The sequence below is a fragment of the Ailuropoda melanoleuca genome, chromosome 17, assembly GCF_002007445.2.
Source record: "Ailuropoda melanoleuca isolate Jingjing chromosome 17, ASM200744v2, whole genome shotgun sequence".
NCBI classification, from domain to species: domain Eukaryota; kingdom Metazoa; phylum Chordata; class Mammalia; order Carnivora; family Ursidae; genus Ailuropoda; species Ailuropoda melanoleuca.
Window position 1 is genome coordinate 1,385,561 of NC_048234.1, and position 22,351 is coordinate 1,407,911.

General features: G+C 52.7%; 1 protein-coding gene across 1 annotated transcript in view; it reads right to left on the reverse strand.

Moving 5' to 3' along the window:
• The window catches only part of RABEP1 (rabaptin, RAB GTPase binding effector protein 1), a 68,421-nt gene that overhangs the window by 2,087 nt on the left and 43,983 nt on the right, over window positions 1-22,351 (reverse strand). Inside the window, exons 8-16 of the mRNA XM_011237032.3 lie at window positions 21,185-21,316; window positions 16,491-16,958; window positions 15,365-15,469; window positions 13,928-14,044; window positions 8,419-8,517; window positions 5,046-5,186; window positions 2,329-2,518; window positions 1,760-1,815; window positions 144-242 (exon numbers count right to left, since the gene is read on the reverse strand). Coding sequence (XP_011235334.2) covers window positions 144-242; window positions 1,760-1,815; window positions 2,329-2,518; window positions 5,046-5,186; window positions 8,419-8,517; window positions 13,928-14,044; window positions 15,365-15,469; window positions 16,491-16,958; window positions 21,185-21,316 — 1,407 coding nt within the window. The remainder of the gene's footprint in view (window positions 1-143; window positions 243-1,759; window positions 1,816-2,328; window positions 2,519-5,045; window positions 5,187-8,418; window positions 8,518-13,927; window positions 14,045-15,364; window positions 15,470-16,490; window positions 16,959-21,184; window positions 21,317-22,351) is intronic.

Below are 22,351 nucleotides of genomic sequence, written 5' to 3' on the forward strand. Positions count from 1 at the left end.
GTCCTTTCCCCTCCTCGCACTCGCACGGACAGCCCGCCAGCCCTCGGGGGCACTGCTCCCAGCTGCCACGTCCTCTCACACAGGCAGCACGCGACCCCACATTCTTAGCATTACTTTTATTAAATTACCAATAAAGGTATCACCTTAGCAGCAGTCTCTTTCTTTAAGTGTTCTTCCAAAGTGATTTTCATCTCCTGGAGTCCCTCAAGCTGCTGAGACTTCTCTCTCAGTGTGGCCTCCAGCTGTGAAAGAAAGGGAAAGCCAAACTGAGAAAGTGCCTGGGGCCTGGAGAAGGAGCCCCAGCCCTCGGGAGCCCCGCCTGCACCGTCCCCACCCTCTCACACCGCACGCCTACTGTTCAGGGTTCAAGACCTCCTCTTTCTTTCATCAGACATCTGTCAGGGACCTACTACCAGGTCCTAAGGCCTGGGGACTGAGAAGGCAGGAGACAGACGTGTGCATGACTGACGGCATGGGAACGCAGAGCAGCTTTTAATTCTGCCAGAAAAGCTGACGTGACATTGGCCCTTAACAGAAAAATTCTCCGGGGGAGGAAAGTGGTAAGGGGAGAAGGTGGGAAGATACTTGAGGGGGAGTGGATGGCGTGTGTAAAAACACGCTCAGAACTGGGGTGAGTCCCTGCTGCACCAGGCCCTGCAGGTGGCTGTGGGAGACGACCCCAGCTGGGCCAGGAGCATGGGCTCCACCCTGGAGACAGCGGGAGCCACAGGGGTTTGACAGTGACAGTCATGACGGCCACCTAGTAATTCTGAAATACGAAGAGCTGGAGGGGTACACGCTGGAGGCGGAGAAGGACATCAAGCTGGTACGACACGCGGGACGAGCACTGAAGTCTGAACCCAGACAGTGGTGCGTGTGGACAAGATGGGACGCGCTCGGAAGCAGGTGACGTCTGCCCCTGCGGGCTCCACAGCACAGGAGCCAGACTGCGCTGGGCTGAGGAGGGACCGGAGGATGTGCAGTCCAACGGGATCACAGCGTGTTTGTGGAAGAGGTCAGGAGGTGAAAGTTACAGGCCCCAGACTGGGAGGAAAAAACAGAGGATGCCTGGAAAAGATGGAGGGATCAGCGACGGAAGGCCCAGCAGAAGCAGGCCATCCCTTCCCGGAGGAACGAGAACGGGCCGGGAGTGAAGGCGAGAGTGCGCAGCGAGGAGCCAGGACACCGAAGGCGGTCGTGTGGATGATGGGTGTGAAGAGGACTCGGGGGGACAGCGGGCGGACCCGCGGACCCGCGGTGCTGCTCAGCCAGTGCCATTGGCAGCCCGGGGCAGGGCCAGAAACGGACAGAGTCCGGGCCGCGGGTGTCGGTGGAGACGGCGTGAAGAGGCAGGCAGCTGGGAAGGAAAGACGGCCGAGCCACCGGGAAGCCACCGACAGCGAGAAAGGACGGGTGGGAAGGAGGGGCTGAGAGGGCCGGGCCTGTGGGGTGGAGGACGCACCCAGTGGGGGCGCAGGTCAGCGAACGGAATGGGGTCGGCGGGCAGAGGTGCTGACGTCAAGAGGACCTCAAGCCAGTGAGAAACATCCCCTCTCCTTTGTCAGAGGCCGTGCTCCTGCACGTGACCCCGCCTGCCTGTCCCCCCTTCCCTGCGCGGCCAGCACAGAGCAGGCCCAGCAAATGCGCCGCACGCGCGCCAGGCAGACGCTCCCTGAGGGCGGCACGTGGCCTGTCTTCGTTCGCTTGCCCCGGCTCCGGGGTTCAAGGAACAACTTCCCGCGAACCTCGGGAGACTCACCTGTCCTTTTTCCACTTTTATTCTTTCTAGTTCAGCTTTTAGACTAGAAATGGAAGCTAGAAGGGAAAAAGGAGAAGTGTTAGCGCTTACTGATTACTCTCCTCGTTTGCACCCCTTTACCACCAGCTCGATCTCAGTGAAAGCAGACACTGAGCGTGGGAAAGCAGCGCCCCCTTCTCAGGTACCCAGCCCCCCGGCAGCAGCATGGAGCTCAAGGACAGGCAGAGGCTGCGCGGAGTGTGTGTCCTGCAGCTCATCTAACTCCGGGGCTGCGAGGGTGCAGCCCAGCAGGGCTCTGGTGACACCGCAGGGTTCTGCCAGCGGCAGCCAGCTCCACTCCCCGAAAGGGGATTTTTGTAGCTGTTGCGTCCCAGTTAAATCTGAATTTACTCTGGGTGTATCAGAACATCTGAAAACCCCTTCATTCTATCCCTACCTCCCCTACCCATTTTCTATCTTCCACATTCCTAAACCAGACGGTACTATCTATGATCCGGAGGTCGGCCCGCGTCCCCACCCACTTCTCCAGGACCCTGCGCTCCGCCCCCGCAGCAGGGCCGCGTCCTCACCTAGCTCCTCCTTGCAGTTTTCGATCTCCAGCTGCAGGGTCTCCTCGAGGTTCTCCTTCAAGCACTGCTCTGCCTGAATCTGCTCTTTCAGGAACAGGATCTCGGCCTTCAGCTTCTCCTCCGTGTGCTCCGCCGCGGTCCGCACATGCACGATGCTCTCTCGGTATTTGAGGACGAGCTCCCGCAGCGCCTGCACGCGAGGAGCCAGTGCTCACCGGGTGTGACGGGACGGACCAGGACAGCCCCCCAGCACTTCCTGCCACCAGATTCGTGGGTGTGGTTTTAGATGGTTCAGAGGCTAAGACGCGCGCCAGCTCCCTCGGGCTCCCCCGTGATAACATTCAGCATGGTGTAGAAAGAAGGCATGTCTAGCCACCGACGTGTACTGTGGACTGCATGTCTCCCCCTCAACACGGACTGGCGGTGTGGGAATCACTATGAACGACTTCGAGGCTCCCACGACCCGCGGGTTAATTCTGGGGACAGACGGCTGGGGGTGAGGACCCAGCAGGTGGAAACGGGGAAGCAAGTGTGGAATCTGAGGACAAAGTGGATGACTCACTGGTGGACTCAGACACTTGCACTGCTGAACGTCTGCCACAAGCCAGTGCTACCAAAGAGCAGCTTTCCAGGGTGGGTGCCTGTCCCTCTATAATCAATTCAGCTGAAATCTTATTTCCCTAAATTTTAATTGTCTTCCTTAAGAAAATCCAATTATATCCTGAAGGAACTCTAAGGTAAGTGCTGGGAATCTTAGATAACTAGCAGATGTATACAAAATCAATAACAGCAGAAAAAAGAGTAATGAGAAAACGGATAAGAAAAACCTCCGAAGATTTACCCCTGTAGCAGGTCTAAGAATCAGGCCTCAGAGGCCAGACTGCTTACGTGCTTCAAGCATTCTAGAAGTGTGGTCAGTCTAGGAACGCAAAGTCCAGAGAGCACGGAGAAGAGGATCGCCCCCCCTCCCCCAGAGAACCGCTCATCAGAGCGCTGGGAGCACAAGCAGACAGGTCCCTAAACACTCTCTGCCGAGAGCAGCCGCCAGTTCCGAAGGGGGAGCACCAGTGACCTGCATGGAGACACAAGGCCGGCAGGGCAGCGGGCAGAGACGGGGTGCTGGCGGCAAGTCAGCAACGTGGCCCCGTGAGGAAATACAAACAAAAACCAACAGTAATGTTAATACGTACACAGGAAAAAAAATAACGAGGCCCAAATTGTAGAGGTTGAATCTGCAGGGTAGGATCAGGGAAGACTGTTACAAAACTATAAACTTCTGTAATGTTGATTTTTAGATAATTAATTTTTTTAAAAAAACTGACATAAAAGATCTCACAAGTAACATCTATTTTGTTTTGAAAATGGCTCCAAGAAGTCTCTTCCTCGCCTGTACTGTCGACAGTCTCCTTGGGTTTAGCCTCAGATGCAGTTTGCCGATGTGCTGACGCTGAAGGACGGGATGATGGGGCAGCCCAGGGTGGGGAAGGTCAGGAGATGTGAACGTGCCCGATCCGGCTGATCTCAGGCCCGGTTAGGAATCAGATGGGAGATGGTCAAGACCGTTTCTGGGAAGTGGGTGGTTTCACAGCTCCAATTCGTCCAACGACAGAGGAACAGAAGTGACCCAGAGGGGGGCAGGTGTCGTTCACCCTTTGCAGTGTGATACAGAAAAGCAACCACCATGAGGAGCCAGCCTGGCAACCCTTCACACATCCCACTTCCGGTGCGCTCTCAGCCTGGCCCTGCAGGAGTCACAGACCGACTCGGCAAAGGATTCTCGGGACACTGAAAGCACGAGCAACAGGAGGGAAAATAGGTAAAGCGGACTTTCTCAACGCTCAGAGTTTTTGTGCTTCAAAAGGCACCATGAAGGCCGTGAAACAGACAATCTGTGGAACGGAGCAAAATATCTGCAAATCATTTATCTGGAGGGACTTGGATCCAGACTATATAAGAACCATGTAACTCCACGGTAAAAAAATAAATAACCCAATTTAGAAATGAGCAAAAGATATGAACAGACGCTTCCCCGAGGAACACAGACAAATGGCCAATAAACGGATGGGAAGGCGCTCAGGATCATTGGCTGAGTGAGCGGGGAGTGCAAATGAGAACAAGAGGCCGCCCCGCACCCACTGGGACAGCTGGAGCGAAACAGCGAGACAAGTACCAGCGAGGACGGGAGGGACCGTCATGCCATCCCCGTGCAGCTCTCACACTCCTCCAAGGTTTGTCCCCAAGAGAAGTAAACCCCAGTGCGCACGTGGAGACGCCCCGAATGCCAAGCACAGACCAACGGGTAAGCGAAACGTCCACACGGCCACGAGCAGGGACGGCGCTGGGCCGGTCCACAGCACGGCGGCCCCCGACAACAGCTGCTGAGGGGAAGAGCCACACGCACACCACCACATGTGGCAGGATTCCAGCCGCACGGAAGTCCACGGCAGGGCAGTCCACAGGAAGAAAAGAGGTGCAGGGCGGTGGGGAGAATGAAGGGGGAGGGGCTTCTTTTTGAGGTGATACACATGTTCTGAAATTGTGGTCATGTGGTCACATCTGAGAACATAGTAAAAGCCACTGAATTGTACACTTTAAGTGGGTGAATTACTCAGTAGGTGAATTCTATCTCAATAAAGCCTGTTTTAAACCAGAGTTGGTTGGCGGCCATTTCAGAAACGATATTAGTTTGCATTTTTGATCCCGTGGAAAGGAGTTACCTCCACAGTGTCTGGGAGAATGAAGTCTTCGGCTTGCTGTAGCGACACGTGCAAGCTATGCTTTCCCTGCAGACTGTCGTTCTCCTTCTGTAACCTCGCCAGCTCTTCCGACACCTGCTCCCGTGACTGCATCAGCACCGCCTGAAACACACACAGCGATCACAGCCACCCAGGGTCCCACGTGCTGAGAGCTGCCCCAGAGAAGAAGCAGGCCGAGCCAAAGGAGGGCCGAGGATGGGGGGACCTGATCAGGCTCTGGGAGACTTCCAAGCCGCCGCCCAGACACGCTTCTGTACTCGCAGTCTCTTCATCTACTCAAGGAGACAGGCAAGAAGCGAGGCCTGAGCACGTTCTCCACGGTCCCCACCGACAGCTGAGAAGTACTGGGTCTGTTCCCTGATACCCCTGCACCTGCAGCGGCCGACACAGCCAGGACTGTAATCACATGGACCATGTACTGCAAGACAACTGTGTCTCACGGCATCCGTTCAACAGAAGCAGGGAGAGCCAAAGAGCACAGTCTTCCTCCTTCGCACGTGCACGTGTGCACACGCAGCCATCTCAGGCTCTCTGTGAACGGCCCAATGACCCCAAATAAGGGAAGTCATCAGGAGGAGCCATGGTTAGGAAGGACCTGAGCAGCTCATCCTTAGAAGGGGACAGGCTCCTACTTCTGCATACTGACATGCAACATAATTTTAGGTATTTAGCGAGAATTTGAGTCAACATAAAGTTATTCCAGTGAATTTGACTATATCATAAAATTCTACAAGTCTTTGATTTCTGCTAATTTTTAACACGCATGTAACTTAAATGTAAATGTAATTACTCCGCCAACATTTCTTTAGCAGCCACTAGGCTATACAAGGCGCTGTGCGGCACACGGGGATACAGAGAGAAAAGCCAGAGCCTCTGCCCTGAGAAGCTCGCGGCGCAGGGAGAGCTCGGCAAAGCGACAACCACCCGGCGGAAGTTGTCGGAGCGCTGGGACAGAGAGTGGATGCAGCAGCGGTAAAAGGACAGAGGTGTCCCAAGGGGAGAGGCTCAAGGCCATTTCCCAGAGAAGGTGATCGCTGCATCCTGAAGGACCAAAAGGCTGCTGGTAGGCAGGCAAGGTCACACATGAATTTTTGTTAATTTTGCTGGCTCGCTCTTATCTTCAGACCAGAACCAACTGTGCCTTAGGCTCACTTCTAACCCAGTTACAACAGTATATTAACATCCCACTCTCTCTGGGACGTGAAAAAGGGGAAAGAATAAAATGTATATAGTTGCTAACTTTTGTAGAGAGAAAAGCACAAGGATAAAGCAAAAATAAATTAAAATGGGAGTGGGTAAGAACGGGGTGAGAGGAATAGGGATGGAAGAAATCTGAACATTTATCCATTTTTATAGTTTTGACTTATGAACCATGTTGCATGTTCAAAAAAAAGTAAATCAAAAAGGAAAAAGGAAAATCTGAAAATGTAATACAAACGGAAACAAATGGAACTGGTAACATAACCACAAAGGAAATGGTTACTTCAAGTAACTTTTGAAACACAGCACACAGCCTGTAAATCCTTAGCTGGGATAGTTCTAAGGGCAAGAAGAGCTACAAAGAAACTTGGAACCTTGCTCCATCGTTCTGCTGTTGGTAGTACTAAGGTGGTCACTCTGGAACTGTGCTGTCCCCGCCCGAACCAAGTGACCGGACTGACTGCCGACGGCACAGCCAGCCCTCACAGATGGCCCCCTGCTGTTCGGAGCCCCCGCTGACACGCTGTATCTCTGTGCTGTTCGTGACCAGACCTCTAACCTGAATCGAATCACGCGGGAATGACCAGACACATGATCCTCGGAGGCAGTGGGTCTGGGCTCTGCAAAAATGCTAACATGTCACAAAAGACAAAAAAAAAAAAAAAAAAAAAAAAAAAAAAAGGAGGGGGTGACTGTTCTAGATTATCGAAGACTAAAGTGACAAGACAATAAAAAACAGTATGTGACCCTCGACTGGTTCCTCCATCAAAAAATCAGAACAAAAAACCGAAACCACTCCTAAAACAACATGGACTTTGGGGACCACGGTCACATTTTAAGGAAGTGAGAACAGCGCTGTGGTGGTGGGGAACCATCTCTTCTCGGGAGACGCAGACGGGGCACACACCGCAGTGCGTGTGCAAATGTGGCCAAATACTGACAACCGGTACGCCTAACTGAAGACGTCAGGAGGGTTCAGTCCGTAAGCCGCTCAAGAGGGACATTTTTCCAAATACACTGTTGGGGTATTTTATACTAAGACCCCAGACGCGGCCATAGCTGCTCTTGTGTGAAGGGGCAAAGAAATGGAGTCTGTCCCCCTCACTACGAGAACCGCTGAAGGTCTGTCAAGAGAAGGGCCGGGCAGTGGAGCTCGCAGGACCCCAACCTGACTTTGAACATTTCTACGGCACCTGCAACACATTCGTTTTAAGTGAAGTCCACTCGGAACACGTCTGCAAAGGCAGATGCGGCTGAGAAGACAAGGGAGAGATGAGAGAGGAGGGAAAGAGCTCGACACTGAAATTCGGTCGGCCTGTGGCAGTGATTTCTCCACCGACAGGTATCATTTCATACCCTCTGATCGGTGAAACGGTATGGAAGCTGCTGGTCCGTGATTAGAATGAGACGCTCGAGACCAGGGCTAGTATGTAGGGATCAGCTCAGAAGACACCCGGTGCTGACCGAGGCCCGTCGCGGACAAGCGTTCCCAGGAACCAGAGTTCCTGCCTTGTCGCCCCGGGCAGGGGGACGGGAGGCGCCTGTCTAGGACCGTCCAGCGGGGCCAGCTCGCCATCAGGTGTCGGGTTCCAGCTTCGAGGAAAAGGAAGAGCAAGGCCAACAGAACCAGCCTGGTGAGGAAGGAGGCTCCAATCTGGGGAGCTGCTCTGCGGGGGTCCCAGCCAGCTCTGCGCGAAGCTGTCTGCCCCGCTCTCTCAACACGGCGGCCTCCGACCTTCCCGTGAGGCTGATGAGGCCACTTTCAATCAATGAGCTGTTCAGGAGACGTACAAGGACGGTTCAAATGCTCCATCTGCTGGGGCTTTGGGAGATTTCAGTGTTCACCTTGTATTTAGAACCGACAAGCAGTCCAAAGTTTATTCTGTTGAGGTTTCCCAAATCAGAAAAGTAAGGTAAGTTAAAGGTGAGAGTGTTTTCTGGTCAGGAGGCAGGTGTAAAAAAGGAGTGAGGTCTTTACATAAGCTTGTCCGTTACGCATGTTGCTTCAGCCCCAGGAAGCGGAACAGTGTGACTACCGGGTCAGGGAGACACAGCCATGGCCAAGAGGGTCTCACGACTGAACAATAAAGGAACCTGTGTAACACAGTTAACGCTAACTTAAATGTTAACTTACCATCTGCTCCTGAACACCCCTTTTTGCCCGGGAGAACCCCTGCTGTAACTCTTCAAGTAAGATCTCAGACGCCTGGGCTCTTAGGACGAGTGCAGAGATCTTAAAAGACAAAAACGCACACACACACAGTATCGTTAGAATGCTGGTAATTCTGACACGAGCCCTTCCATCCCCTGCTTATTTCATGTCCAGAACTGATGTTTTCTTCGTTTGTCATAACCCATCCTCCCTCATTCCGCAGACGTGCGTGCCTCTGCTGTGTCTCAGCCCTTCACGTCACACAGGACAGCAGCAGAGGTCCCCGGGGTCGCTCACTGCCGTCCATGGATCTCTAGACATAGATGTCAATCCACGTGGCCTACCTTTATTACCCTTTAAAGAGCTTTTAGGAAAGAATCAATAAGAACTTTGAAACTCCGGGGCCCCTTCGGCTCAGGTCATGATCCCGGCATCCCGGGATCGAGTCGCACATCAGGCTCCCTGCTCAGCAGGAAGCCTGCTTCTCCCTCCCTCTCTCCCTCTCTCCCACTCTCTGTCAAATAAACAAATAACAAATAAACAAAATCTTAAAAAAAAATTTTTTTGAAACTCTGTCCACCAAAAAAAAAAAAAAAAAAGCACAGAGTGCAAAAGCATAAATGGCTCTTCCCTGAACGAGCTTCCGTCTTCCAAGATGGTTTACTCAAGAGCAATAAATACATGAAACACCACTGAGCGCTCAACTCCCTTAGTTTTCACGGTCCTGAGAGGGGCCCTGTGAGAGCTGGGGGCTCGTAGCCCACCGTAAAACAAACCAACATGCGTGTGTTCAGACGTGGCAGACATCGGTACCGCCAGCACCCTGTTTCCAGTACTGGGAGAGTAGGTCGTGGGACCCAGACTTCCTAATGAGAATTAGGAAAACCAGACACAAATATGAACGGTAGCTACTTGAAGGCACTAGAGAACAGGGCAAAAAAGATCCACAGAGCCCCGGACCAGACGGAGGACACCCGGCGAGTCAGGCAGCATCTGGAACAGCTCTTCCCTAGAAGCACACGCCAGTTCCCAGAGAAACACATGGGACACCACGAAGCTGAGCGCCCAGGATCAGGTGGCAGGGATGAGAGTCCAGAACCCACAATCAAAGGGAGCCTGGGAAACACACTGCACCGGAGACTAGGTCCCCGGAGGGTGACATCCGAGGGTAAAGGAAGACTTTAACCCGACCCTGGCAACTTGATATAATCTCAATTCCTGTGACCGGATGGATGAAGGTGGTCCAGGATTGTAAGGACCACTAGTTCCTTACCTCTCATGAGGAAAATGGCTTTTTTAAGAGTTTTATTTATTTATTTGAGAGAGAGAGCACAAGCAGGGGAAGGGGCAGAGGGAGAGGGAGAAGCAGGCTCCCCGCTGCATAGGGAGCCTGACGTGGGACTCGATCCCAGGACCCTGAGATCATGACCTGAGCCGAAGGCAGATGTTTCAGCGACTGAGCCATCTGGGAGCCCCAAGAAAATGGCTTTACATTATTTCAACATTTTCCCATATAACGTCCAAAAGTCTAGTAAAAATGCACAAAGAAAGGGCAGGGTAAAAACAAAAGGAAATAATAAAAAACAACCCAGGTAATACAAAGAGGTCTAAAATGAATCCAGATTTGTGAACTGTTAGAGACAGACTTTAAATGTATTTGACCTGTCCAGAGATTTAAAAGGCAGAATTTAGAACTACCAGAGAATGGGAAACAATGGAAAGTAACCAAAAGGAAATGATAAACAGAAAGAAAAACAATCCTCTAAATTAAAAATTTCAGTGGGTGAGTTTTAACAGATTAGACCCATTTGAAGAGAAAATTAGTGAGCCGTAAGACAGATGTGAAGAAAATGAAGACAAAGCAGTCAGAGAATGCAGAGAGCCTTAAAAAGCCACGTAGACACAACGTGCGGGTCTAACGCATACAAGTATCGGAAGAGATACAGCCCCTGGATGCGAGCCCGCGGAGCTAAAAATAAGCCCCTGCGGAAACCCTGTACTGGACTCCGAGGGACGCCCCAGAGAAAGGCCACATGTCCACCCAAGTCACATACAGGAGCCTCAGGAAACGTGTGTCCCCAAGAGTCAAAAACTAGAACCAACGCCAGTATCCCTCCACGGCAGAGCGGACACATTACACCACGACCGTGTAACGGAACACACCCCGCATGGGTGTCTGGGCACTGACGCACCGACAAGACGCAGGAGCCGCGCGGACGTAAGAACCAAAGAGACCGGGTGGGACGACAGGATTCGTTCACAGGAAGTTCCAGAACGAGCAAGACCACACACAGTGCCCGAAGTCAGAAGCCCGCCGCCTCTGTGCGCGGGACGCTCGGGCGTTTGCTCGGCAGGAAAGAGCACGACTGTACCAGAAAGTTCCTATCTTGACCCAGGTGACGATCGCCCTGGTCAATTTTTTCACGTGTTAAAACTCATCCAATATTACACTTGAGATTTATGCACTCTACTGTATGCAATATCTCAATAAAAGCAAGTTTTTAAAAGACACATAATGGCTGAGAATGTTCCAATTATGATGTAAACACATCCATTCCGAAATGCAAGAAACCCTGTGAGAATCCCAACAGGAGAAACACGAGAAAACACACCTTGGTACAACACAGTAAAACTGCTGAGAACAAACACCAAAAAGAACGTCGTTAAAGCAGGCGCGGAAACAAAGAACGCTTTACCTAAGGCAGCAACAGGAAGACGGACAACTCGGAACCCAGAGCAACGAGCACTAACTTCCCAGCGCTCGAGGAGAACAGCGCGCAGGACGGACAGCCGGCCAAGCCGCCTTCCCGGAGGAAGGTGGAAATAACAAGATCTAATAAACAGAAGCGTGAGGCAGTGGAGACTTCCACGATGGCCTTTCTCTACCGCGATTACAACTAAAAACTCTGGGTAAATACGAAAGGCACCCGAGGACTGTGACCAATGAGCAAAAGCAGACAGCTGAGGGACGGCAGTCGACACAGGAAGAAGCCGCTCTGCTTCCCTGGGAGGGAACTGACCGCTCACTCCCACTTCCGAGGTGGCGTTCCTGCGAAGGCAGAGCCGCGACAGCTGCGGGAGCCCAGGGGCCGAGACGCTGATCCCAGCGCCAGGCAGGCGTTCTCGAGGCGGGGGGCTAGAGGAAGGGCCCCCGAATTCTGCATAGCAACCAGCACCAGTCCCGCACTCAGCCCTGCGCGATCCACAGGCGAACGCGTCCAAGGCCTCTGCAGAAGCTCTAAAACGTGAACGGACATTAGGACTACCATCCACACACAGCCAGACAGAACTTGCTACCGGGACCTAGTCCGATGAACAATGAGTCTCACAGTAAAATATTCATAATTCCCAGGATATAATCTAAACGTACCTGACATGGAAGAAGTCAGGAAAACGTGGCCAATTCTCAAGGGAAAAGAAAGTCACACGTGCCAAACCCATGACAACCCAGGGGATTATCAACGACTCTAAAGCAGGTATTAGAACGATGCTGCACAAGGAAAAGGCGGATTCTTGTAAAATGACTGAAAACATAGTTCTCAGCAGAGAAATAACTATTAAAACAAAAAGCAGCAAATGAACATGTCACTATGAATTACAGCAGAGAATCTGGCACAGAAATAGACCAATCGAAGAGAACAGAGCCTTGAAACTGACCCCCCACAACATATTCACTTGAGGAATGACACAGATGACTTCGCAGTCGAGTAGGAAAAGGGGTCTTTTCACCAGGTGGTACGGGAACTGGCTATCCAGGTGGAAGAACGAACTCTCACCCTTCTCTGTACAGCGTGTACACCAGCGTCAGTGCTAGAGGCGTCTGTGGATATCATGTGACTACAGACAAGGCTTCTACAGAAATATATAAAAACACCTTCATGGGGCGCCTGCGTGGCACAGCGGTTAAGCGTCTGCCTTCGGCTCAGGACGTGATCCCAGCGTTACAGGATCGAGCCCCACATCAGGCTCCTCCGCTATGAGCCTGCTTCTCCCTCTCCCACTCCCCCTGCTTGTGTTCCCTCTCTCGCTGGCTGTCTCTATCTCTGTCGAATAAATAAATAAAATCTTTAAAAAAAAACAAAAAACACCTTCATAACGCCAAGGTAAGAAAATGTTCTTTTTTTTTTTAAAAGATTTTTATTATTTATTTTAGAGAGCGTGCGAGCAGATACACGAACAGGGAGAGGAACAGATGAGGAGCAAGAGGGAAGGGAAAGAATCTTGAGCAGACCACGTGGAGTGCAGACCCCCAATGTGGGGCTCAGTCCCACGACCCTGAGATCACGACTGAGCTGCGATCGAGAGGCGGATGTCCAACTGACTGAGCCACCCAGGCGCCCCAAGGAAATATTGTTTTAAAAAACAGAAAAATCACCCATCATAAAGAAAAGATCAACGAATCTGACTAAATGAAAATCAAGAACTTCTGTTCATCAAAAGACACCATTAAAATAATGAAAACACAAAATACCGAAGAGCAGACGTGTCCCACCCAAGTCACCAAAAGGTTAGTACGATTGTATAAAGAGCTTCTAACAAATCAGAAAAATAACCAAGAACAGATAAAACAAAGACTAGGCAATCCAACAGAAAATCAGCGTAAGCCTTGAGAAGGACTCTCTCTCTCTCTCTGATACCCCAGCAGCCAGGAAACAGGACAAACGCACATAACCTGGGGGGTCTTCAGAGCAACGCCAACGAAGCCAACGAAGGACCATAACCAGCTACCACGACGATGGGCCCACAGGGACGCCCCGTGCGCTGCTGGTGGGAGTATCAATGCCGACGACCAGTGTGGACAACAGTCCGGCTGTTATCCACCGAGTGTGTTCCGAACACCCCGACCCGGGCACGGCACTCGTAGGCGGACAGGCAGCGGAAGCACGTGCCACCAGCCCCACACGGAGATTTCAGAGTAGGACCACCAACATCGCAGACCCGGAAACCACCCGAACGCGTCAGGGCAGCGCCTGCTCCGGCGTCTGGTCAGAAGAGCCGCAGGACGCCGCGTGGAGGAAGACAAGGCAGCGCACGGGCCCCTCCGTCCCCGCAAACACAACGCCCGTCTGCGGGCGGCGGAGTCAGCGAGGGCGGGCCTGGCGCACGGGCCCGCGCTCTGCCCTCGGGTCCCGACGGGCCACGCGGAGCGGACTGCTGGCGTGTTGGGTCTGTGCGGGCAGGACTGAGCTTTTTCTGTTTGTTATACATTTAAAAAGCCAACAGGGTTTCGTCAGCATCCTTCCCGTCGGGAGGTTTTTTGTGCGCAGCAGAAAAACCTACTAAGAATAAGAAAGAGTGCCGGATACTCATTAACGAGTCATTTACGACGTTATTCTTTGGAGACGGTACGACCTACAGCGGAGAAAGCCCAGGAAGAGATCTTTACTCCCGGGGGAGAAGAGAACTGCCCCGGCTCGGCCAAGCGAGCAGCAGGGCCGTGTCCTCAGGGCCACCGCCCCCCGGCCGTGCAGGCGTCGCCGGGCCCGCGTACCTGGTGGCCGGCGTCCTGGGCGCTGTGCTTCAGCACGTCCTCCAGCTCCTGCCGCTCCCTCGCCGTCCTCTCCAGCTGCTCGTTCGCCTGCCTCAGCATGGCCTGCAGTTTCTTCACCTGCGCAATTTTAAATGCCAATCAGGACACAGTTCCTGAGGATTCTCTCACTCGTTTTAAAAAAGCCCTAACTCCAGAAATTATAAAAACCTCATCTTTTTTCTTCCTGAGAAACAGCACAGATTTGTCAATTCAGAACGACTGACCTCATTGGACGTCGGGGCCGTGCTCTCCAGTTAACACAGCCTTTTTTTTTTTTTTTTTTAAAGATTTTATTTATTTGACAGAGATAGAGACAACCAGCGAGAGAGGGAACACAAGCAGGGGGAGTGGGAGAGGAAGAAGCAGGCTCATAGCAGAGGAGCCTGATGTGGGGCTCGATCCCATAACGCCGGGATCACGCCCTGAGCCGAAGGCAGACGCTTAACTGCTGTGCCACCCAGGCGCCCCAACACAGCCTTTCTCCCATACGTAATCTCATTGGGAAAGCTCTGCTCCCCCTTCCTGGGCCCTGCGGCCCGGGGCACCGCCCCTTACTCTGGTCTATCCTCTGCCTCCAACCTGCAACCCACACTAATAATACGAATTTTTTCTAAAACAAAAGTCAAATCACATTATTTCCCTCCTTAGAATTTCTAAATGCATCCCAGCGTCTCCAGGGTGGAACTCGAATGCCGTCCACCAGCACCACTCCCTGCATGATCTCACCCTGGCCTTCCCTCTGTAGTGTCCTCCCCCCTCCCCTGTCCCCCCCCACCTCCTGAGCTATTCTTGCTTCTAGGACACAGCAATCCCCTTCATAACGGCTCCTCTGGGCTCTTTTCCTGGCCTCGAACACCCTTTCCCACTTCTTCTCTTTTATTCCAGCTCTGAAATAAACCTAGCGCAGGTGTTACCTTCCCTGGGCGCACAGTAAGGCTACACGCCCCTCCGCACCTCTAGAAAATCACGTTTCCAACATCTTCGAAAACTAGTACGTATGGGGGAAATGCCAATGGCATTTGAAAATATTAAACCATCATTCTAATCTGCTTAAATTTATTTTGAAGACTAAGGGAACAATCTTTACAATAATCAAATAACAATTTGGAAATATAAGAAAAAACCCATCTTTTCCTTGTATGTCCTTTCACAAGCCTACTCTCCTGAAACTTTACATTCCCCGAATGTTCCCAAGGAATCCATCACTAGACACTGTATTTGGAAAGGGACCTGTCAATCACTGCAAACGAAATCTACCAAATCTTAATTTCTGTGCTCCCGTAAACTAACCTTCATCAGTTCAAATTTATGACAAGCAGGCAATAAGCCAAGCAAAATATTTCCACGCCCCGGTGAGAAGGACGACGTCGGCAGTCTGGCACTCCCAAAGAAACTCACCTGGTCTCTGGTGTCCGCCTCCTGAATCTGAATCCCTTGTAACTGTCTCTCGTAGTTGGAGCACATATCGCAACGTCTACCAAGTTTATTTCCCGCGTTCTGGACCTGGAGCACCAAAACGACCTCTTGTCAGGAGGAGACACTGACTCCGCGTCGCGTACTTGAACACGCGCAGCCCTTCCTACATCACTCAGAGGAGAACCTGGGCGGGGTCAACAATGTCCTCCGAGATTTATGGCAACACAGGGCTGGACTCTCGCCGAGAGCCGCACGCGGTAACTGAGAACGCCACCGGGAGAGGGGCTGCGGGCGGGCAGGAGCCAGCACCCACGGGCCATCTTTTCCTTGTCGCAAGCAGCCATCCCGTGAGCGACGCGTCCTGCGTGAGACGGGGCTGTGGGGCTTCATCCGCGGTTCCACTCACGGCTCAACGGGTCCCGCAGGAGCCGGGCCCCGTGAGAGAAAGCGCCGCAAGTCTGAGAACTTGGCCTCTGACCCCCCTCTCCCTGCTCACAGTTACCGGGAAAACGCGCACGACTCCTGTGGCCTGAGACGAAGCCCTCCCCCGGGGGCCGAGGACGACGTCACCATCATCCTGAAGCCAGAGCACAGGGCGGTGTGAAGCCGTGAGCCACCGCGCAAAGGCGTACAGTGAGCTCCTGATCACACTTCCGAGCTTGCAGACGTGCTTAGGAGGAAAGTGAGCCTCCCTAAATGTCGCCGTCCTCTCTCCCGCAGTCTGCGGCCCCTCGTTACCCACACTTGCGCACAGACTGCTGACAAGGAAGTGCACTCCAGACCCCAGGACACAGACGGAAGGAGTCTCGGAGCACACCGAGACCGGAGACAAGTGCAGAGCTAACCACACCCCGGCTCCTCCGACGTACAGCTACCCAAGCTCCCACTCGGGGGGCTCTGGGGGTGGGGCCAGTTCACACCAGTGTGATCAGCCAGTTCCCTCCGCGGCCACAGCCACCTGGAGTGGCAGTCACGGATGCGGGCGGAGAGTGCCTGCGGTGACACGGCGTGCAGGGACTCCAGGGGTATCTCGTGAATGAACAGTAAATCCCACAGCTACCCCGTATCCCACAAAGTGAGCGCGAGAGAGAACGTCAGGACAGCTCACCTCTTTCTGCAGGAGATTCCACTCGGTCTCGCTGACCAGGCGGTAACCGCTGGGGGACACGTAAGCGCTTTCCACACCCTGGGTGACACTGGAGAGGAGAGACGCGGTCTCTTCTTGCTCCGGCGTCATGGCCTTGATTGCTCTCTCCTGATCTTTGGTTAACATAAACCCACTTGGCATTTGTAGTGACCCAAGGGAGGCGGTATCAAAGTTCTCAGACACCGAATCTGCTCCTACCAACGGTCCAAAATCCGATTCATCCAGGTTTCCGGCAGATTTTGCTTTGTAGTTATAGCCTAAAGCTTTGGACTGCAGTGAGCCTGAGGTCCCCAAGCTGTCTGTAGACTGTGCTCTCCTGAGTCCGTCTTTAAACATGTCCGTGTCCGGCTTACTGAACGGGTCTCCCGACGGCAGCAGTAAGTCCGCGTCCAGCGAGTGCACGGAACCGTGGGTGCTATCCAAATGCTCCTGAAACGTGCAAACACACGGGCAAGTCACACGACTCTCCATACTTCAGAGACAAAAATGACCTACCGTAGACGTGTTTGCAGCAAAGGACGTACGATAACCCTTAGCGTGCTCCCTCAAATACTCCCCGGCAAACATTTACCGAGTGTCTTCCGTGTGCTGACACTAAGCCAGGCGCCCAGGACACAGCCTTGAGCAAACCCTGACCTCAACATGTGTGCCGTTCCATGGAGAAAAGCAGCAAGCAAGCAGGCTTAGAAAACCGTACGTGTAAGATGACAGGCTAGGGCTCTGTGCCGAGGGCTCTGGGGGCTCAAGGTGGGGGCTTGAGCCCAGACACGCAAGTCAGGGAAGGTCTCCTGAAACTCAGTGCCGGGTAGGCCAGACGTGAGGCACTTCTCATACACGCATGGGAGATGCCCACCCGACAGAGGGACCAGAAGCCTTTAGACAGAGGCCAGAGAGGAACCACCACATAATGACAATTAAAGTCACAGCAGCAAATCAGAACACCTACGATGGGTCTGCAGGATGAGAAAGCTGAGGGCAGAGCCCCGAGAAACACCAATGTTGTCCACTTTGGGGAGGGACAGAGGAAGGAGTAGCCTGAGTGGAAGGGAAACGAGAATAACGTCGAATGCCAGAAGGTGTGACAAGCACGTTAAGTGGGGTGCAGCAAGTGAAAGAAGACACGAAAGGTAACACATCGTGCGATTCCATCCATGCGAAATGTCTGGAACCGGTAAGTCATAAAGACCAAAAACAAATCAGTGGTTGCCAAAGGCTGAGGGGAAAGGAAGCTGGGGAGTGGCTCCCTGGAGGACGTGGGGTCCCCTGGGGTGGGGGAACCAGACAGACGTGATAGCTACACACTGTGTGTGCACGCTTCAAGTGGTTAATTCTAGGGTGTGTGAATTTCCGCTCAAGTAAAAAGACACGTGGCGTGGCACGTTCCCCAAGTGACCAGTGCAGCAGTGCGCCCCCTCCCTGAGGCGGCCGGGCACCGACCGGGAAACCAGAAAACCAGAAACGTGTAACAAGTGTTTCTTAAAATTCAATGTATTCAATTTAAAGAACCAGCCTACATTTCAAGATAATATCCTTTCTACTTTTTGTTGTTAAACGCCCTTTCCTTTATGCACTGGAAAAGACTGTGACATACGAAACTTTTAACTGTTCTAAAAATACCCTTACTCAGCAAAAAGGTGACAACTTTTACGTGAATTTCTCCACTTCCGTCTGTTTAAAGATGCTTTTTCATCCGCAAGATTCAGATGTCTGAGGAACACACATCTAGTCTGTGTTCACGTCACTACGGCCAAGGGCCCAAGTAAGTGCCCGATACAAACCGGGTGTCAGATCGTACTGAATCCCCTCTGCTGGCTTACCCTGCGAGCGCTGTCGCACGCGGTGCTGCTGCAACAGGAAGGAGGGGAGGGGACAGGGCAGAAAATAAGCCAGACCACGGAGCTGGTGGCCACACAGGGAATACACGCTCCCAGGGGAAGCGTGAACTGTATGGTGTTTCTCAAAGACGACTCAACAGTATGTCCTGATACCTTAAAAACGTCTATGCCCTTAAACTCCGTGGTTCTTTCCCCGTAGCTCGCACTAAGGGACCCATCAGGATGGTCCTTAATGAGTTTTTTCAGGGAAGAATTACATGCAAGAGCATTATGGGTTCTTCATAATGATGAAAACTCCTGCACTAGTGAAAGGTGGAACCAATTTGACCAACAGTGTGTTAGTCCTGTTTTTTATTTTCTGTTTTACGATGTTTTCCCCATTCTGAGGACCTTGCTGGCTACGGAGAGACTGCCCGCTAAGCCACCTGATTCCTCCGATTACCACACAAGTCACCTACAAACGCGCCTCGCACAGACACCCAACCCATCCCACGTCCAGCCCCAACCACCTCCTTTACTTGCCCTCACTACCCCACACCAGTACTCCCCTCGCCTAAATCAACCTGGGGCCAGGCTCCAGGAAACTGAGGACAGACTCCACACCAAAGCCTACTGGGATTCCTCAGACCAGCCAGCCCTGTGCTGTTTGCCCCGTCCTGCCCTCAAAAGTCCCCATAACGCCTGGGGCCTGTGCTGTCTCCTTGCTCCTTCTTCTGTCCTGTGACCAACGCTGCTGCATATGCACGTGGCTCTGCATGGTGCCTGTGACCCGCTCCTAGGGACACCGTGAGCAACATTATACCTTTCTTCCAATGGCACGGACCCGTAGACCTGGGCGCCAATTAGGATGGAATTATGGGGTATTTGCATGCTGAAATGCTGTCAGCTATTAAATACCACTCGTGGGAAAACATTTACTGATATGCCAAAACCTCTAAGATAGATTGAAGTGGAAAAAACTTACATGAACTATTATCTAGGGTTACAATATGGGTTAGGTTTAAAAAGTGAAAACAGAAACACACACATCGATTCTGGAAACAGAAGGAAACAGAGGTATGCGCTAGAATGCTCATGGTGGTCTCATCTCTGGGCAGGAGATCACCCAGAAGCTATCCTTGTTTCGTAGGACCTTTCTGTACCTTCCACATTTCCCACCGTGAACACACATCACTTCTGTAGCGAGAAAAGGGTGCTCTATGCATCAGGCTAAAGACGGTGTCAGGTCCTACAAATTTTCATGGTCCTTAGCCATAAAGTTAAGTCCCCAAAGTGGCCACTGTGAACTTTACGCCCACAGGCGGAAGTAAATCGTCATGACTCCGTACAAAATGAATGTTCTGAATTTACATTTAAACGGTGAAATACCAGATCTGAAAATCTAAAATGTACTGCAAGTATCAGGAAATAACGTTATGCACAATGTATACGACAGACCAACGAAGACAGAATCAAAAATTTTAAAAAACGCTTCACTGTACATTATAACAAAACTCCCTTTCCTGTTTTTCTGCTAAAATAGTTTTTTGAAAAGTCTGAAACTTTTTCAAACATTCCTGCACGCAGAAACCACATAATTCTTGGCTGTACCCAAAAACGGAGACACTCTCCTGGGAGTCTGACTATTAAAAAAATGCACAGCAGAATCAGGCCAAGGGGTTCTCAGAGTACGACCCAAAACAAAGAATGCAGAAAAACAATTACATCATCCTTTTCAGTGTCCGCTAAGATATTTTTAAAACCTTCATGTCCAACAATCCATAAACGGGGAAACAGAAGCCGCCAGGAAGCTGAAGGCACAGAGCTGAGTGTACGGGTGCCAGCTACAGAGACACACGGTACCCCTGAAAAGTGGGGACAGACCCGGATCCGATCTGGCCGGGAGATGGGGCAGGGCTGGGGGCAGTGGGTGCGAGGCGCGTGAGCTCGGCCCGCGCAGGACAGACCTGGCTGTCCCCACGTGGGGAGTGTGGGAGGCACAGAGGGCCACTCAGCGGTGCTGGGGGCCTTCGTTCTCATCCCGAAGGCGGTAACAGCCTGCGTCCTGAAGATGAGCAGGGGATCTCAGCACTCAGCGAGCGGGGGAGGTGGCACTGCGGGAGCAGGGGCCAGCGTGCGAGCACAACGGGACGGCGACTGCGGCTGGAACGGTGTGCAGCAGGAAGCGGAACTCCTGTTGCCCCTCTCGGGAGTCCTCGCGGTTTCTGAGGAGGGGAGCGGCCTGGTGCGGCTGCACTTACCACAAGGGAAGGGGTCAGTAACGCCAGGGGCGCAGGGGGCCAACGGGCTGCAGACAGAAAACTGGATGGGGAGGACCCTGCCGCCGTGGGGAGGGGGTGACAGGCCCCGACAGAGAGCACCGTCCCGTGTCCGGGGCTCCCCACCCCGCCTGACTCCCCCAGCCCTGCCGCCAACCCCCCCGCTGTCCTCAGCCTCAGATCTGTTGACGCACAAGCACGTGCTGCTGGCAGTTTGGTGCTTCAGGACTCGAGCTCGTCTTTGGAAGAAACAGCCTGAGTGCTGGCAGCGTTTGCTGTCCCCCCCAAAAAGGTCCTGCAGCCGTGTCGTCCCTTAAGTTTCCTTCCACTGCCTCACTTTCGGAACCCCTGAAAAAGCCTCTGGGCCGTCCGTCGATGGTGAGAGGAGCCCCGTGTTCCCGGAGCACTGCCCGGGATCTCACAGGCGCGACGAACAGAACGCAGCCGCTGTATTTTGTCGGTCGCTCCACTGAGCTCCCGCACGCACGACGGCACGGACGTGCGAGCAGCCGCACACGGTCCCGTCGCATACGCGGGGACCCTGACGACAGATCCACCCTACCTCTTCATTCGACAACTGGGCCGAAGACTCCTCGTGCGCGAAAGCACACGCCGCTGGGGCTTTCGCCTCCTCCTCGGCATCTGTCCTGCTGTGGTCCTTCCTCTTGTGAAATCTCTGCTGCTCGTCTTCCTCCTGAAAGTTAAAGAAAATATATACGCACGTCACCCAGGGGATCCACACTTCCCAATTCAGACAGTCCTTCAGCTGCTCAAATAAAAGAAAACAAAGCTTTACGAGGAAAGTGGACACTGAAGTTTACTGGCTTTGTAGTCAGGTGTCAGGACGTCCGGATCTAACACGCGAGCACAAAGTACGAAGCCCGTCGTAAAGGAATCAGGAAGCCGCTTCCAAGAGTGCGCTCTGCAAAAGCAACACAAAACACACCCATCTCCTCCACGGGATCCAAGGGTAACCGCACGTTCCCTCCGACGACTACAGAACACAGGCAGGGCACGGCCGCTAAAACAGGTACAAATCCACGTGAATCACAGAAGGAATGGCTGAAGTTGACGCAACAGTCTGTGCCACACAGACGAGCAGAGCACCCCAGCCCACCCGAATGGCCTCGGCGCCGCACGGGGCGGGATGGGGGGAGAGCACACAAGCTTCTGTGGGAGCAACAGCAGAGGCAGCTAGAAACGGGCCCCCAGAAAGCAGCACGTTGCTGGATCTGCAGCAATCAGCAAGGGGAGTCTGCAAAGAGGTGAGGGGCGAGCAAGTGCTCCAGGGAGGGGAGGGCAGGTGCACAGGGGAGCCCTGAGTATCCCGTCGTGGCAGAGAAGAGGGCAGGCACACGGAAGTGGGGGGCACGGGCTTCGAACCCCGGATCTGCCAGCAGTCCGTGCCGCACCTGGGGAGTTTTCGTGTCTGTTTGCTCTGAGAACTACACAACATAACGCTTTACAGGCGACGCCTTAGCACAACGTGGACACGGAGAAAAACCTCAGCAAATGTTAATAAAGGCCCTAAGTGACCAGTTCCAGCATTTCGGCTGTTTTAATGGACAGCAGTACTTCAGAACCTCAATCCTTAAGTTGGCTGTGTCTACGCAGAAGAGGAACGAGTCATAATTAAAACACAGAAATTTTAAAAGGATGAAACTTCTAAAAACCAAGATCTAACCGAAGTCATACAAGGCAACTCAGACAATTTTTACAGCACCTAGAA